The 14,488-nt window shown below is 37.6% G+C and overlaps 1 protein-coding gene and 1 pseudogene across 4 annotated transcripts in view; both read left to right on the top strand.

Moving 5' to 3' along the window:
- PASD1 (PAS domain containing repressor 1) overlaps positions 1-14,488 on the top strand; it is a 119,912-nt gene that overhangs the window by 83,023 nt on the left and 22,401 nt on the right. For all 4 annotated transcript variants that reach the window (XM_081793917.1, XM_081793920.1, XM_081793919.1 and 1 more), the window contains one exon: positions 14,001-14,073. In XM_081793917.1, coding sequence (XP_081650043.1) covers positions 14,001-14,073 — 73 coding nt within the window. The remainder of the gene's footprint in view (positions 1-14,000; positions 14,074-14,488) is intronic.
- LOC145714410 (mitogen-activated protein kinase kinase kinase kinase 4 pseudogene) lies at positions 6,970-9,100 on the top strand (annotated as a pseudogene).

The following is a 14,488-nucleotide window of genomic DNA, read 5'->3' as shown; positions in this document are numbered from 1 at the left end:
GTCAAAGGAACCCTGGCTTCTTAAATGCAGATATTTAGAAGCCAAGATCTGGGCACTAGTCATGCTCCTTGTTACTACTCTGTGTCTACTTCTAGTGCTTTCAGAACTGGGAAACAAATCCACACACACATAGGCATAAAGGCCTATATCTATATTTATTTTCTTATCTACCCATCTCTGTGTATGTGTACTTAGGTGTATATGTGTATATAAAATAATACAAACCATGAATTCATATGGATACCTCCACATCTAAACCAGTACCAGAGGGTTCATTCTAGTCCTCCTGTTTCCATTTGTGCAACACTTTTCTCCAATAGTTGGAGATGCTTGGCCCCATTATCCTCAATAGATTTCCTTATTTGCTCAAGTCTAGAACACACAGAGAGTAGTTTTAGGGTTGCCAACTCACTTCATTGCAAAAAGCAGACTTCTTCATTTGAGCTGGTTATTGTTTATATTTTAAGGTAAAGTTTACATATAATAAAATGCACAGATCCATTTTTAATATTCTGTGAGCTTTCACAAATGCATAAACACATGTGACCCATATTCCTATCAAGACATACAATATTTTCAACACACTAGAAATCCTTTTTGTGCCCCTTCCCTGTTAACCCTTGACCTAGAGGCAACCACTATTCTGATGTGTTTTGCTATAGATTTCTTTGCTTTATTAGAATTTCATAAAAATGAAGCTATATAACATATACTCTGTTGAATCTGCTCTCTTAAAACTCAGTATAATACATCTGAGATTCATCCTGTCATATGTATCAGTCGTTTATTCCTTTTTGTTGCCGAGGAATATTCTGGTCTATGCATATACCACAATTTGTCAGGCATTTTCCTTTGATGGACATTTATTTCTAATTTTTGGCTACTACAAATAGAGCTGCAATGAACATTCTTTTACAAGTCTTTTTGTGGACATATATATTTAAATTATTAAGCAATGCATATCTTATATGGTAAAATTGATTTGTTTTTTCTTGGTGTACAGTTCTATGGTTTTAATACAGGCATGGATTCATGTAACCATGACCATAATCAGGATAAAGAACAGTTCCATCACTCCCTAAATACCTTCTTTGTGCTGTCCATTTATAGTCACCCCTACTTCCCATGATTCACTCCTACTGGTCGTCTAGATCCACTTTTGGTTCTCTACCATGGCACCATGCTCTTTTTCCTTAGTCATGCTTTTTGAAGTTCATAAATTTATAGTTATCTTGGGGCTATTCGTTCATTGAGTTCCACAAAAAAACTATATACTCTTTTAGGCTCTGTTCTCAGTGCCCAACCTGTGCCTGTCTTCATCGTACTTACTGCCTAATGTGGAGATGGACAAGTAAAGAAGAAACTCTAATAAAGTCACCATTCCATGTAAATGTGTCTACGATCTTTCACTGTACCTTTGGTTCTGTTTTTCTGAATTGATAAAAATGGCCTTCTCTTCTGTATTTTGTATGTCCAGATACTCCTCACCACTCCAGAAATTCCTCTCAGAAGTCCTTCCTGCCACCTGGGCTGGAAGAGCTTACCCCTTCCTGCTTTCCCATTGACACTCTCCACTTTGCCTTGGGATTACACAGAGTATTGAAGCTCTTCTAGAGAATCAAAATCTCCAAGAAGGAAGTGTCCAAACTGCATTCAACTTGTGCCTCCCTCAATACAGAAAATAGTTTGTCTTATTAACTTAACTTGCTTTCTGATTTCTAAGATACAAGCATGTGAGTAGCCACATGACACTTTACCATTAAAAACTAATGGGGTTGATATGGAGAATGAAAAAAAATAAGGCCAAATTTAAAATTATTTCTCATATCTACACACCTAACACTTAGGTTATCAGTGCTTTAATACACAGTGCAGACATATCAGAAAAGGTTTTTCTTTTAACATATGCTGGATTTTGATCTCTGTTGTTTTATTTCCCTAACTGGCTCAGTAGTAGTCCTATGAAAGTGACAGAAAAAACACATAGAATATCACCTTCAGGAAATGATTGACAGAGTGTATTATAAAGTAGGGAGACTAAGATGCCAAATGAAACATGGGCTGTTTGGTAAAACCTTACCATGAACATATGTACCCAGTCCAGGCCCTGTGAAGCTGCCAGCTATATTAAAAAGAAGTTGGTTCTGCTTAGTTTTTTCTGTGTAAAAATGTCGTGTGTGTTTCCTTTTTTTGAGGTGCTATGTCAAGGGAATAATTTTTTTTTTTTTAAATTTTTTTTTTTTTTTTTTTTTTTTTATTTTTGGGACAGAGAGAGACAGAGCATGAACCGGGGAGGGGCAGAGAGAGAGGGAGACACAGAATCAGAAACAGGCTCCAGGCTCCGAGCCATCAGCCCAGAGCCTGACGCGGGGCTTGAACTCACGGACCGCGAGATCGTGACCTGGCTGAAGTCGGACGCTTAACCGACTGCGCCACCCAGGCACCCCGGGAATAATTTTGACTGAACAATGATGAACTGTAATTCATAAAAAAAGTTTTCAAACCATTTCATAATGGAAAAATATTTGATAATAGATCTAAATATGAAAATAATGAAGTATGCAAGTAAATACAGGACCAGATGAATTATAAAAACATGTATCAGGTATCAGTTCCAATCCTTCAAAGACTCCATTCTCTTGGAGTAGGAGATGCATCCTTCTAGAACCCTGTCCTGTGCTAGAAGGCTTGGCATAAAAGCCTTACTAGTTAGCAGGAAAAGAGCAAACTCTCTTTATATCTTCCTACACAGTGCTGGTCTTACTATAGTTTCTTGTTTGATTTATGAATTTCTCCTGGAATGAATTTTCCACAAATATGTGATGGAGAACTGTGTAGCTTTGACATCCAGTCTGCCTATGAATGTTGGTAGTGTTAGCAGCTGGTATCCAGGCTGAGGTCCAGGCATGTTCCAGTGATTCACCAATCAACACTATATGTTGCCTTTTCTATGTTTGAGAAAGGGGCAGACCGTAAAACACTAATCAGATTCTAAAGGTGCCTTCTTGTTTACTTAATATTTTCATGTTGTTCATAAGAGGCCAATAATAGCAATAATCTTTTAAAGATGATAAAACTTTGATTTTTTTTTTTTGGATTATTGATTACTGACCATATTTTCATAGCAATAGGGTTTTTGTTTACTTGGTGTTTTCTTTCTTTTCATTCTTTGACATCAGGGCACTGCTTAGTTACTTGTCCTTTGAGGTATAGGGGACACAAGGCTGTGGCTTTTTCCATGTTGATGATTTGTATGTACTTTCTAAATGTTATGAGTATTGTGCATTCTTTGTTTTTCTGTTTTAGTGAGGAAATACCACTGAGTGCTGTTAGATGTTTTTCCTCTTTTGATGTGTTTGTGGAAAACTGGTGTAACCAAAAAAGCACATTACAGAAGTTCAAACTGGCGCTTTAGAGAGTTATGTTTTCTTTGAAATGGATGGTGTAAGCCTTTGGTGGAAATTTTCCCATTTGGACTCCATCCTATGTAAAACACTGAAATATATGAGGATTGGAACATTTGAGTTTGGTTCCTTTATAGTTGTGTATTAGTAGTGATTGGAAACAAGTCTGTTAACATATCACTAAAACAAAGATTGAGTTTTCTTAGCTATGTGATAAAAGTAATTACCTGCCAGATAGTTTTAAAAGGAACCCCATATTTTATTTTATTTTATTTATTTTATTTTTTATTTTATTTTATTTCATTTTATATTTTGTTTTAATTTTCATTTTATAAAGGGAGAGAGAGAGAGTAAACAGGGGAAGGGCAGAGAGAGAGAGAATCCCAAGCAGGCTCCATGCTCAGCACAGAGCCTGAAATGGGGCTCCAACCCACAACCCTGGGACCTGAGCTGAAATCAAGAGTTTGATGCTCAACTGACTGAACAACCCAGGTGCCCCCAAGGGACCCCATATTTTAAATATTTGAAACTTAACATTTTGTTTTAAATCTTCATATTCTAATATGTAAAATCATCTGAACTTCCCGTATGATGTAGGTTTGGTTACATATCAGCTTAGCTATATTAGCTTCAGATTTTTCCATGATATATCAAATACATATCAGCCCACACAAAGAATATGATTTTAAAAGCCACAAAAAATCAATTTCTGTGACTTGAGCAGGAAGAAAGGAAGATGCATTTGCTACATTCATCTTAGAGACCTTAAGTCTTCCTCTTGTGAGCACCAATTCTCTTGGCACTTTGGCCAAGGAACAGTGAGAGGTACAGTGCCCAGAGTAGGGAATCTGAGAGGAGAAGATCCAAGTATTTCCCAAGCCATCTTATTTCACTTTCTGCCTATCTCCTAGCTCACACACAGTCACATACAAACACACACACCGCAAGCATTTCCCTGCTTTATTCCTTTTTGGCCCTGTAGTAATGGGTCAGAAAATAAATACTCTTTTTGCCAGAATTTAGACCTAAAAGCTGCCAAGGTCTTCAATATAGGATAGTCAATAGTATAAATTGGATTGGAAAGTCTACTGGAGAAAACTGGTACATTCAAAGCACACTACTTTTATCCAGAGTATCTGAAATATCATACTTTACCTCTTCCATAAAAAAGGAAAGAAAAAAATTTTGAGACTGAAAATGATCATTTAAGCCAAAAAAACATTTTTGGAAGCACTCACAAAGTATTTTCATATTTAAATGCTGAAATGTTTTTTTAAAGAGGGGCATGGGATTTGCTGTCCCTTTGTTAGCAGGAGACTCTGACCTTAAACAACTTCAAGTCCATCAAGATCTTTCCCAAGTGAGAAAAGATTGGGTTTCTCTGGTGGGACTCGGTTTTTCATTGGCTTCTATAGTCATTGGGAGAAATGAAATTTTTCACCTGCCTATGTTTTTGTCAAATTTTGACATATCTATTTATTCCATAGTCTTGCATTTGAGAGAAAGCATGATGAGCTCCAGGTGAATTCACAAAAAACAATTCTTGGAAATCTTTCTGCCAAATGATCAATTTTTCCAGTGCCCAAATTGCCAAAAACCAATTCATTCCAAACCAATCCATCAAATGACCAATTTACAAAATTTACCCAAATGCATTGCTTCATCAAAAAGCATGTCTTAAGAAATGTGCTTTTTGAATATATTCCAAGGGTTGATAAACAGTTTTCTGAAAAGGACCAGATATTAAATATTTTAGGCTTTACAGGCTGTATAAAGTCTCTATAGCATATTATTTTCTTTTTTTATAACTTTTTAAAAAAGCAAAAATCATTCCTACCTCACACAAAAGCATGCTGCTTCCAGTTTTGGCTCAAAGGTTGTAGTTTGGACCCCTTATATATTAAAATAATTGATATATTTTCATATGAATATATTATTATTAATTATATGCAGTGGTTACATTCCTAAATATAGTGAGTGGATATATTCTTGTTATCAACATTTTAAGGAGTGTGCAATTTGTTAGAAGTTAAAAGTCACAAAAAGCTTACTGTTCTTATGAACAGCAACAATATTTATTCTGGGATTTCATATGAAAAACTTCTAGGTTATTTTAGTGTAGTATTAATTCTATTAAGAATTCATTTTCTATTTTTTTCAATGCTCTAGCATGTTTTCAGATTTTATCACCACAGACTCATTTGCCAAGTTTGCCAATTTTCCCAAAATGTGTGTCTTTTAAGTGTCAAAGTTCAGTGATTCTAGAGTAAATTGAAAGGTTTTTTTTTTTTTTTAACAGTTTTTGAAGATACCTGGAATATTTTGCTTGGTCAGTTTTTTAATTAGCATTTTAATGAAGGTTCCATGTGTCTGTACCCCAGCTCGATACTGCTGTAGCCAGATGGAGCAGACAATAAGGGGAAATTTTGTATTAGGAAAAGAAATGAAGGAGAGCCAACAGTCCAGCACAGCTTCATGTTGGGTTGAGCAGGAACTTGTGTCCATGAGAGAAGGACATTGGGAACCAAGTTGGTATCTGAAGGTCCCAGAATTCTGAATTCCTTACCTTCTACTACAGGCTTGAGCTCTGGCAATCCATTGCACTGTAAATTTTATGAATAGTTTGAAAAAACAGGTTTTTATTACATCAGTATATTTGACCAATTTGCAAATAGATCCCTTTGATTTATTGGTCATTTAGCCAAAGGGTCTGTTGGCAAGTTGGCTTTTGGCAAATTTGATGTTAAATTGATTTGGTGAATCAGTCTGCTCCTGTCCTGGAAAGCAGAGGCTTTCCAAAAGAAAAACCAAGAAGGAGCCAGAAGTGAGGCAAGTTCACACCCTTTTTGGAAAGAATGGAGAGCATAGTAGTGTGTACAGACTGTTGGGCAGAGTTGGTAAAAACACATACTCATTTGTGGTTCATTCTGTGGAAGATGTTCATAGGTTAGCTTGTGGTGTGACTATAAAGGAATGGAACTGATTTTAACATGTGGTCAATTAATTTACAGGGCATACATGCTATAATAATAAAAACAAAGTCATACCAAACATGTGGACATTTCCAGCTGGAGCTGAGCAAAACTAAAGATTATTTGATTTCTACTACTCCCTTGTAGAGGAGGAAAAGTAAGTTTTCCTCCCTTTCCAGGTTCTTGGCTGAGATGTCCTATAATAAAAGACAAATTGACAGGAGAGAAACAGAAGTTTAACAGCATATATACCTCCTGTATACACACATAGGGAGAGACCCAGGAAAACCGAGAAATTTCCTGAAATTGCCCAAGCCACTACCTTAAAAGTTATACCCAGCTAAAGATAAAAGATGTTGGTATGGGGAAAAAGCCATTTATGGAGGATATCAGGAAAAGCACAGTAAAAAAAAAAAAAAAAAGTATGGTGGTTGTGCAGATTTAAGTCCCTGCCCTCTCCATTGATAAGAGTTTCTAGAAAGGGAGATACACTTATAAATGGAGATTTACCATTTATATGTAAGTTTCTCTTACAAAAGTGTAACTTCTACCCAGTTTTCAGAGGACCTGTGTCTCTTAAGAATAACCAGTTCACTGCTGACAGAGTTCAAGAGGTAGAAGACAGATTTAGGAAAACTAACCACACATCCCCTGAAGCCCAGTCGAAGCAGACAGGCAGAGTATTAAAGGCACCATTGCCTTTCAGATCAGTCTTTTTCCAGTGGCAACTCTGTCTATGCTTCCTGCCCTGCAGAGACCAACTGAGCCACAGGTTCCTGTGAGTACAACATCTCGTTTCCCTGTTCTGTCCCAGCAGGATTCCCCACTGCAAGGCAGTGGACAGCAAAATAGCCAAGCAGGTCAAAGAAACTTCACCAGCAGTATTGAGCCCAGGCTGCTGTATGAGAGAGTGGAGAAACTGGTGCCCAGGCCTGGTAGTGGCAGTTCCTGGGGGCCCAACAACTCAAGATCCCAGCCTGGGTCCCACCCTGGGTCTCAGAGCGATTCTGGGGAGCTCTTCAGAGTGAGATTGTCATCCAAATCCAATGACTATCCATCTCAGTGCCTCAAAAATGCAGTGAAAAAACCTGAAGATAAGAAGTTTTTAGAACTCTCAAGCCTGCTGATTTGACTGTACTGGCCAAAGCGCTTCAAGAAGTGGAAGATGTGAGACCCCCACACAAAATGGCAGACTATTTCTTATCCAGTGAGGAGTCAGGGATGACAGATGAGGAAGGCAATGATGTAGAACAAGAAGGGGTGAGGAACCCGCCTCTGGACCAGAGGACACCAGAGTAGCATCATCTCTGAATCTGAGCAATGGTGAAACAGAATCCATGAAAACCATGATTGTCCATGATGATGTAGAAGGTGAACCAGCCATGATCCCATCCAAGGAGGACACTCTAATTGTCCACTAGACTCAAGCTGCTGGTAGCACATTCTAGAAACACAACTCTTCCTTCTCCTTTACACCTTTTATAACCCCCAGATTACTACAGATTTCTCCATCTAGTGGGAGAACAGTGACTTCTGTGGTGGGATTTTCCTGTGATGGAATGACACCAGAAGCCATAAGGCAAGATCCTACCCAGAAGGGCTCTGTAGTCAGTATGAATCCCACCAACACTAGGCAACAAAATGACACCCCAGAGATTCATAAATGTAAGAAGAGAATTAACTCCAAGATTCTGTGTGTTGCCTTATAAGGAGTGAATTTGCCAATGGGTACAGAGTGGCCTGATGCTCCTGGACAGAAGTGGCCAAGGGAAGGTATATTCTCTGATCAACCAAAGGCGACTTCAGCAAATGGATGTCCTTGTAGGCTTGAACGTCTTCATGACAATATCTGGCAGAAAGGAAAAGTTACATGTCTACCATTTGTCCTGGTTAAGAAATAAAATATTTCACAATGATTCAGAAGTTGAGAAGAAGCAGGGATGGACAGCTATATAGGATTTGGAAGGATGCGTACAGTATAAAGTTGTAAAATATGAAAGAATAAAATTTCTGGTAATTACTTTGAAGAGTTCTGTGGAGGTGTATGTGTGGGCACCCAAACCATATCACAAATTTATGGCCTTTAAGTCATTTGGAGAATTGGTACATAAGCCATTACTAGCAGATCTCACTGTTGAGGAAGACCAGAGTTTGAAAGTGTTGTATGGATCCTGCGCTGGTTTCCATGCTGTTGATGTGGATTCAGGATCAGTTTATGACATTTATCTACCAACACACATGAGTCCACACTCTATGATCCAGTGTATTATCCAACACCATGCAATCATTATCCTCCCCAACACAGATGGCATGGAGTTTCTGGTGTTCTATGAAGAAGAAGGGGTTTATGTGAATATTGATGGAAGAATCACCAAGGATGTGGCTCTGTAGTGGAGAGATGCCAACGTCTGTAACATATATTTGATCCAATTAGATGATGGGCTGGGGAGAAAAGGGTGTAGATATCCGATCTGTGGGAACTGGTCACCTGGATGATGTGCTTATGCACAAAAGGGCTCAAAGATGAAAATTCTTATCTGACAACGACAAGGTCTTCTTTGCCTCTGTTCAGTCTGGTTGCACAGTCAGGTTTATTTCATGATGTTAGGCAGGACTTCTGAGCTGGTAGAAGCAGTGCGATAAGGATTGCTGGCCCCAAGTTTTCAAGATCCTGAGAACTTGGAATTCCTTGCAACTGAAGCTCAGAGCTACACTGGTGTAGTCCAGGAGAGGTGTGTGTGCAGACACCATTTGTGGAGTTTTGTTTTGTTTTGTTTGCCACTTCCTTTCTGTACCTCTAACCAGCTTATCCCGTCTCTTCTTTTTTTCTATTCAAAAATAAATCAAGGCTACAATGCATCTGGTGCTGTTCACGTTCTAAAAAATAAAAATAAAAAAATAACCAGCTCAAGATAATCCTTGTGACAAAGAGGCATATTTTGATATGGCAAATTGTTCCTTTTAACCTGAATGGTGGTGACATAACTATTGCCCTCACTGGTATAAGGATTTAGCAGACCAGGTTTATATTCAGACTTTGTCATTTGTCATGACCTTCTATATTATTCACCTTGTGGAGCCTTATCTCCCTCATCTGTAAAGTGGGGATGATAATAGAACACATGCTATTGAGTTATTTTAGGATCCAAAGAGATAATATGTGTAAGATACCTACCACATGGTAGGAACTCAGTAAATAATAGTGTCTCCCCTACCGTCAGAGGTGAGATTGGTGGTGGGTAAGGAGTAAGATTAGTTAGCAATTGCCTTATAACTGAGGGTGGTGATGGAGTACTCACTTCAAATTACTGATTCCCTGAACTGATCAAAATCATCCCCTTTGCCTATCTGCCTTTGGGTGAGTTTCTCAAAACAAATTCTATCTTCAAATAATGTAAATCTATTAAGATGATGTTCTCCAATAATTTATTTACAGTGTTACAGTGAAAGAAAAGAAATATTTAAAAAGCAGGGTATTTTGTATTAGTAGGGATCAGTTTGTGCCTTCATTCAGGGGCTATTTACAAGTGCGCATTCTATGGAGAGCTGCATAGCCATACAGCACCTCTCTTCCTCCCTGATAGCAATAGCAATTGTTGACCTCCCAGTCTGCTTAACACTGGAGAATCTGCTTCTTGGATCTGAAGGAATAGAGCAATAACATATGCAGAACTCATCTTTGTGAAGCACATTTTTAGGAGAGAGAATTAAAATCACAAAAGAACCATTTTAGAGCAAATTACAGTCTTATACATCCTAAATCATATATTTAAGTGGAGAAGAACTTAAAGGAATGGAGCAATCAAAGGGAGAATGACTAATGAGGGCATTTGAGATGATCACGTTGGACTGTACAGATTACAGAGCACTTTGTCTAAATGTTAATTTATCTTTACAAGAATGATACAAGGTACATACTATGAGTCTCACTTTAAACATTCAGAAGCTGGGGCTCAGGGAAGCTAAAATACTTGCTCTAAGACTCAAAGTTAGGAAATATAAGCTAAGGTTTGAGCCCAAGTCTGTGCAACCTCAAATTCTGTCACCTGGCAGCTCTGGAATGTTGGACACAATGGTGAAAATAGGGAAATGGGAAAAATAGGAGGCTGTGTCAGGCATAATGCCTAGGGAACCACCTAAAGTATAGTGACTTGGGAAGAGGTAGTCTCTGGTGATGCCAGTTCCAATCCAGTTGTCAAGGATGGCTGAGATGCAGTTGGGCCTGAAGCAAAAGTGGCTGCCTGCACCTTGACCTAAGATTTCCCATTTCAGACAGAGAGTGATAGCGGGTTTCTTCTATGAACCTATGGATTAGCTTTTGTTAAAGTAACCTTGAAAATTATTTTCTTAAACTCTGGTCACAGCCTGCAACCAAGAAGGGAAACCTGGTTTTGCTTTCTTCCATCACTTCATATTAAATCATCTCAGCTGTTAAGTTAAAGGAGAGACATTTAAGATTATATTTTACTGTCATCAGTTTTCCTGTCTGCCACAACTGTTCAAAACCCACCTTAGTTTATACTGCATTGATTTATGAAAGGACAATATTCATTGGACATGTTTTTCATATCTATAGTTTCATTTATATAGTAAGTAGAAGTAGACTTTTTTGAGCCAAGAACAACCTTCCATTAAAGTAATTCAGTAGCATTGAGTTCTTTAGCAATGAACATCAAACCTTGGTAAAGATTTAAAGTAGAATAAGAAACATTAAAGACCCAATTTAGGAATAACATTTTGAGGTTTTACATAATGATACAGAGGTACTTTTCTTCATAATATTAGAAAGTATTTTTTCCATGTAAATACATCTAGCAGAGTGTTCTTTGATCATTTTCTTTCCTTTTGAAAATTAACTGATACAATTTGAAAAATGAAAGTTCTGTTTATATTAACTGCGCCTAACCAAAGGCCAGCAGTATTTTATGGCTACAAACCCTCCGTTATGCCTCCTATCCTGAGCCTGAATTCACTATTTACATGTACAGACTAGTTAGGTATGAAATATTCCTTAATGCTTTTTTTTAAGCAATGTATGTGCTTATGTGTAACTTTTACATTCTGATTATAAGTCAGAAATTTGCCATCTATCCTGATGTAGAGAGAAGTGTGAAATACACATTCATGGAAGAATTTGGAAAACTATTATATTCTTGATATCCAAGCCAGTGGACTTAAAGAAAATCATAATCACCTCATGACGTTTTGTTGTCAAAGTCAGTGTCTTGTCCAGTATAACTCACTGCATCCTTTGATATAGCACTGTCCAATAGAACTTTTTGTCATAATAGAAATGCTGTTTAATATGCTGTAATACCATAGCCATTAGTCACATGTGCCTACTGCACACTGGAAATGTGGCTGCTGTGACTGAAGGCATAAATTTTAAATTTTCTTTAATTTTGATTTCAATTGAGCCACATGTGGTAAATGGCTGCCATATTGGACAGTGCAGCAATGTATTCATTCACATGCTGTTTGTCTCACATATAAAGATATTTACTGTTGGGGAGCCTGAGTGGCTCAGTTTGTTGAGCATCCCACTCTTGATTTCAGCTCAGTTCACGATCCCAGGGTCGTGGAATTGAGCCCTATGTTGAGCTCTGTGCTGAGCATGGAGCCTGCTTGGGATTCTCTCTCTCTCTCTCTCTCTCTCTCTCCCCTGACCCTCTCCTCTGACCCTCTTCCCTGCTCACGTGATCACTCTCTCAAAATTAAAAAAGATACTATTTAGAAGCCAATATAGTGGCCTTTAATTGCTTTTAAGGAACAGATGGAAGCCTCAGTTTGTTCTTGAAAGTAATTGCTTCAAGCCAAGCAGATCTGGGGTGGGGAATGTGCAAATATTTCAACTGAGTTCGCTACTCAGATTGTTTATTTCTTTATTCACTCAGAAAATATTCATGAAGCACCTAGTAAGTGCTCTGCATTGTGCTAGGTGCTAAGAATGCAAGAGGTTCAATGTATGTGCACTGCCTTCAAGAAATTGCCAAGTAGAAAAAGTGGACAGAAAGTTAGTAACAAACTTTCATACAGAAGACAGAGAATGAGTCAAAGATGACTGGAGGTTTTAGTCTTGAGTGACTGGTAGAGGGTGGCTATTGTCACCAATAGAGGAGACACTGGAGGATAAGAAGGAGGATGAGGAAGAGGAAGAGTAGTCTAATTGGACCACCTGGGGTTAAGGTGTCTAATGTTAGACATCCAGACTGCATGTCCTAAAGGCAGTTGGATATTTGGGTCTATATCTAAGGTAGATAGCTTGAGATGCAGATGTCAGAGTTGCTCCTAGTTGAAGCCAAGAGACAAAATGCAGTGTGCAAGGAGATAATATAAATAAAGAGCAGAAAGTGAACGACCTTGAAGAAGTACCCACAGTTACAAAGAAAACATTCAGTTAGAGTAAACTGGCTTATAAATTTGGTCAAAGACTGAAAAAAATTTAAAAATATAGATGATAGTCTTCTAGGAATTTTATTTTTAAATGATGTCAGGGCAAATTTGTAAGTAACTCTATGTGACTTGATGCTGAAAGTCAAGCCATTAAGAAATACATAGTAAGTATTTTATAGCCCCAACATATGACTGAATTTACTCATTAAGTAGTTGTTTTATGCAATTTAAATCAATACTTCCTAAATGGTATATATTTTGATATCCAAAATATAATTTTTTCAAACTTTTCTTAGTTTTCTACCATTAAAAATAAATGATGTAAGTAAATTGATTTTTTTGATGGGTCCTGTGAAATATGAGTGGAAAAATTTTAGCCATTGGATCAGTATTGACTTTTTGAAACCTTGCAGAAAAATCCAGTTATTCTGTTAATTTCTTGTCTTTTGAATAAATTGAGAGGGTTTCACAGGTACCATTTTGTCACTGCGTTGCTATTCTAAGGACATGCTTTTTATCATATCTGTTATCAGACTCCAGTTTCTCATTTTGTGGAGTGATGGGGCCTGTAAAAGAAAAACTCTTGAAAACAAAATACATTTCTATAACAGATCCTCAGGAAATTTTTAAGGCTGAAAAAGTAATTTCAATATTAAAACCCAGATTCTCATTCACTCATATTCTCTCCTCCCCCTCCCCTTCTCTCTTACCGTCCACTCATTTGTTAAAAAATAAACTAGTACTTAGACTTCAGTGCCAGGAAGCTGCATTCTTACCTTGGGCATCGAAATTCTAATTTTGACAGAAATGAATTGTTAATGAGCCAAAGAATGCAGAGTTTCTCTAATTACAGGAAACAAAATTAAATTTGGCCTGAAGGCATTTCTTTTTGTAATTGCAGTTGGTTTAAAAATCAAGATTCACTCATACACGTTGGCGGGTTTTGTTTTGTTTTGTTTTTAGCTTGCTTTTGCTCACCACTGTTAACCAGAGGCACTGAAACCCGAAACAAACTTCATTCTAATGAGGGTCCAGATGATTTATTTTATAGATACTGTGCAGAGCAACTTTCTCTGTAGGAATAACAGCACCTCAAAGATTGATGATGTTATATATTAAGAAAAATAGATATTTGTTCTGTTTTGAACCTTATTTTTACTGTGTAATAGAAAATTTAGATTTAAATGGAAAATAAGATGTGCATACCATTTCTCTTTTCATCTCTTTATAGAAGTGTTCAAGGCCAAATAAGAATTTCTAGAATGGAATCCCTGTGTGCTAAACCTGCTGCTCCTGCCTCAGATGTACGTACATAAGAGAGCCGTAGGGCAAATGGATGGATCCTTATCCTTGTAACATTGATTCTTTAGTTAATGTATGTTGCCAACATAAAAAAGACTTTAATTTTGAGAAGTATCCCATCTAGGCATAGCACTTGAGTGGTGTTCCACAGCTGCCATTTTGTAGCCATTTCTTATTGGGAGCCAGCAACCACTGTACTTGTGTTGGGGAGCCATAAGGTCTTGTCCCCTTCAGGGTCCTTCTTTTTTTTTTTTTTTTTTTTTTTTATTTTATTTTTTAATATATGAAATTTACTGTCAAATTGGTTTCCATACAACACCCAGTGCTCATCCCAAAAGGTGCCCTCCTCAATACCCATCACCCACCCTGCCCTCCCTCCCACCCCCCATCAACCCCTTCAGGGTCCTTCTAACCAGA

The sequence above is a fragment of the Panthera onca genome, chromosome X (genome assembly GCF_046562875.1).
Source record: "Panthera onca isolate mPanOnc1 chromosome X, mPanOnc1 haplotype 2, whole genome shotgun sequence".
NCBI lineage: Eukaryota > Metazoa > Chordata > Mammalia > Carnivora > Felidae > Panthera > Panthera onca.
Note: the sequence above shows the minus strand (reverse complement) of the source record. Positions and strands in the feature narration are given on the sequence as shown.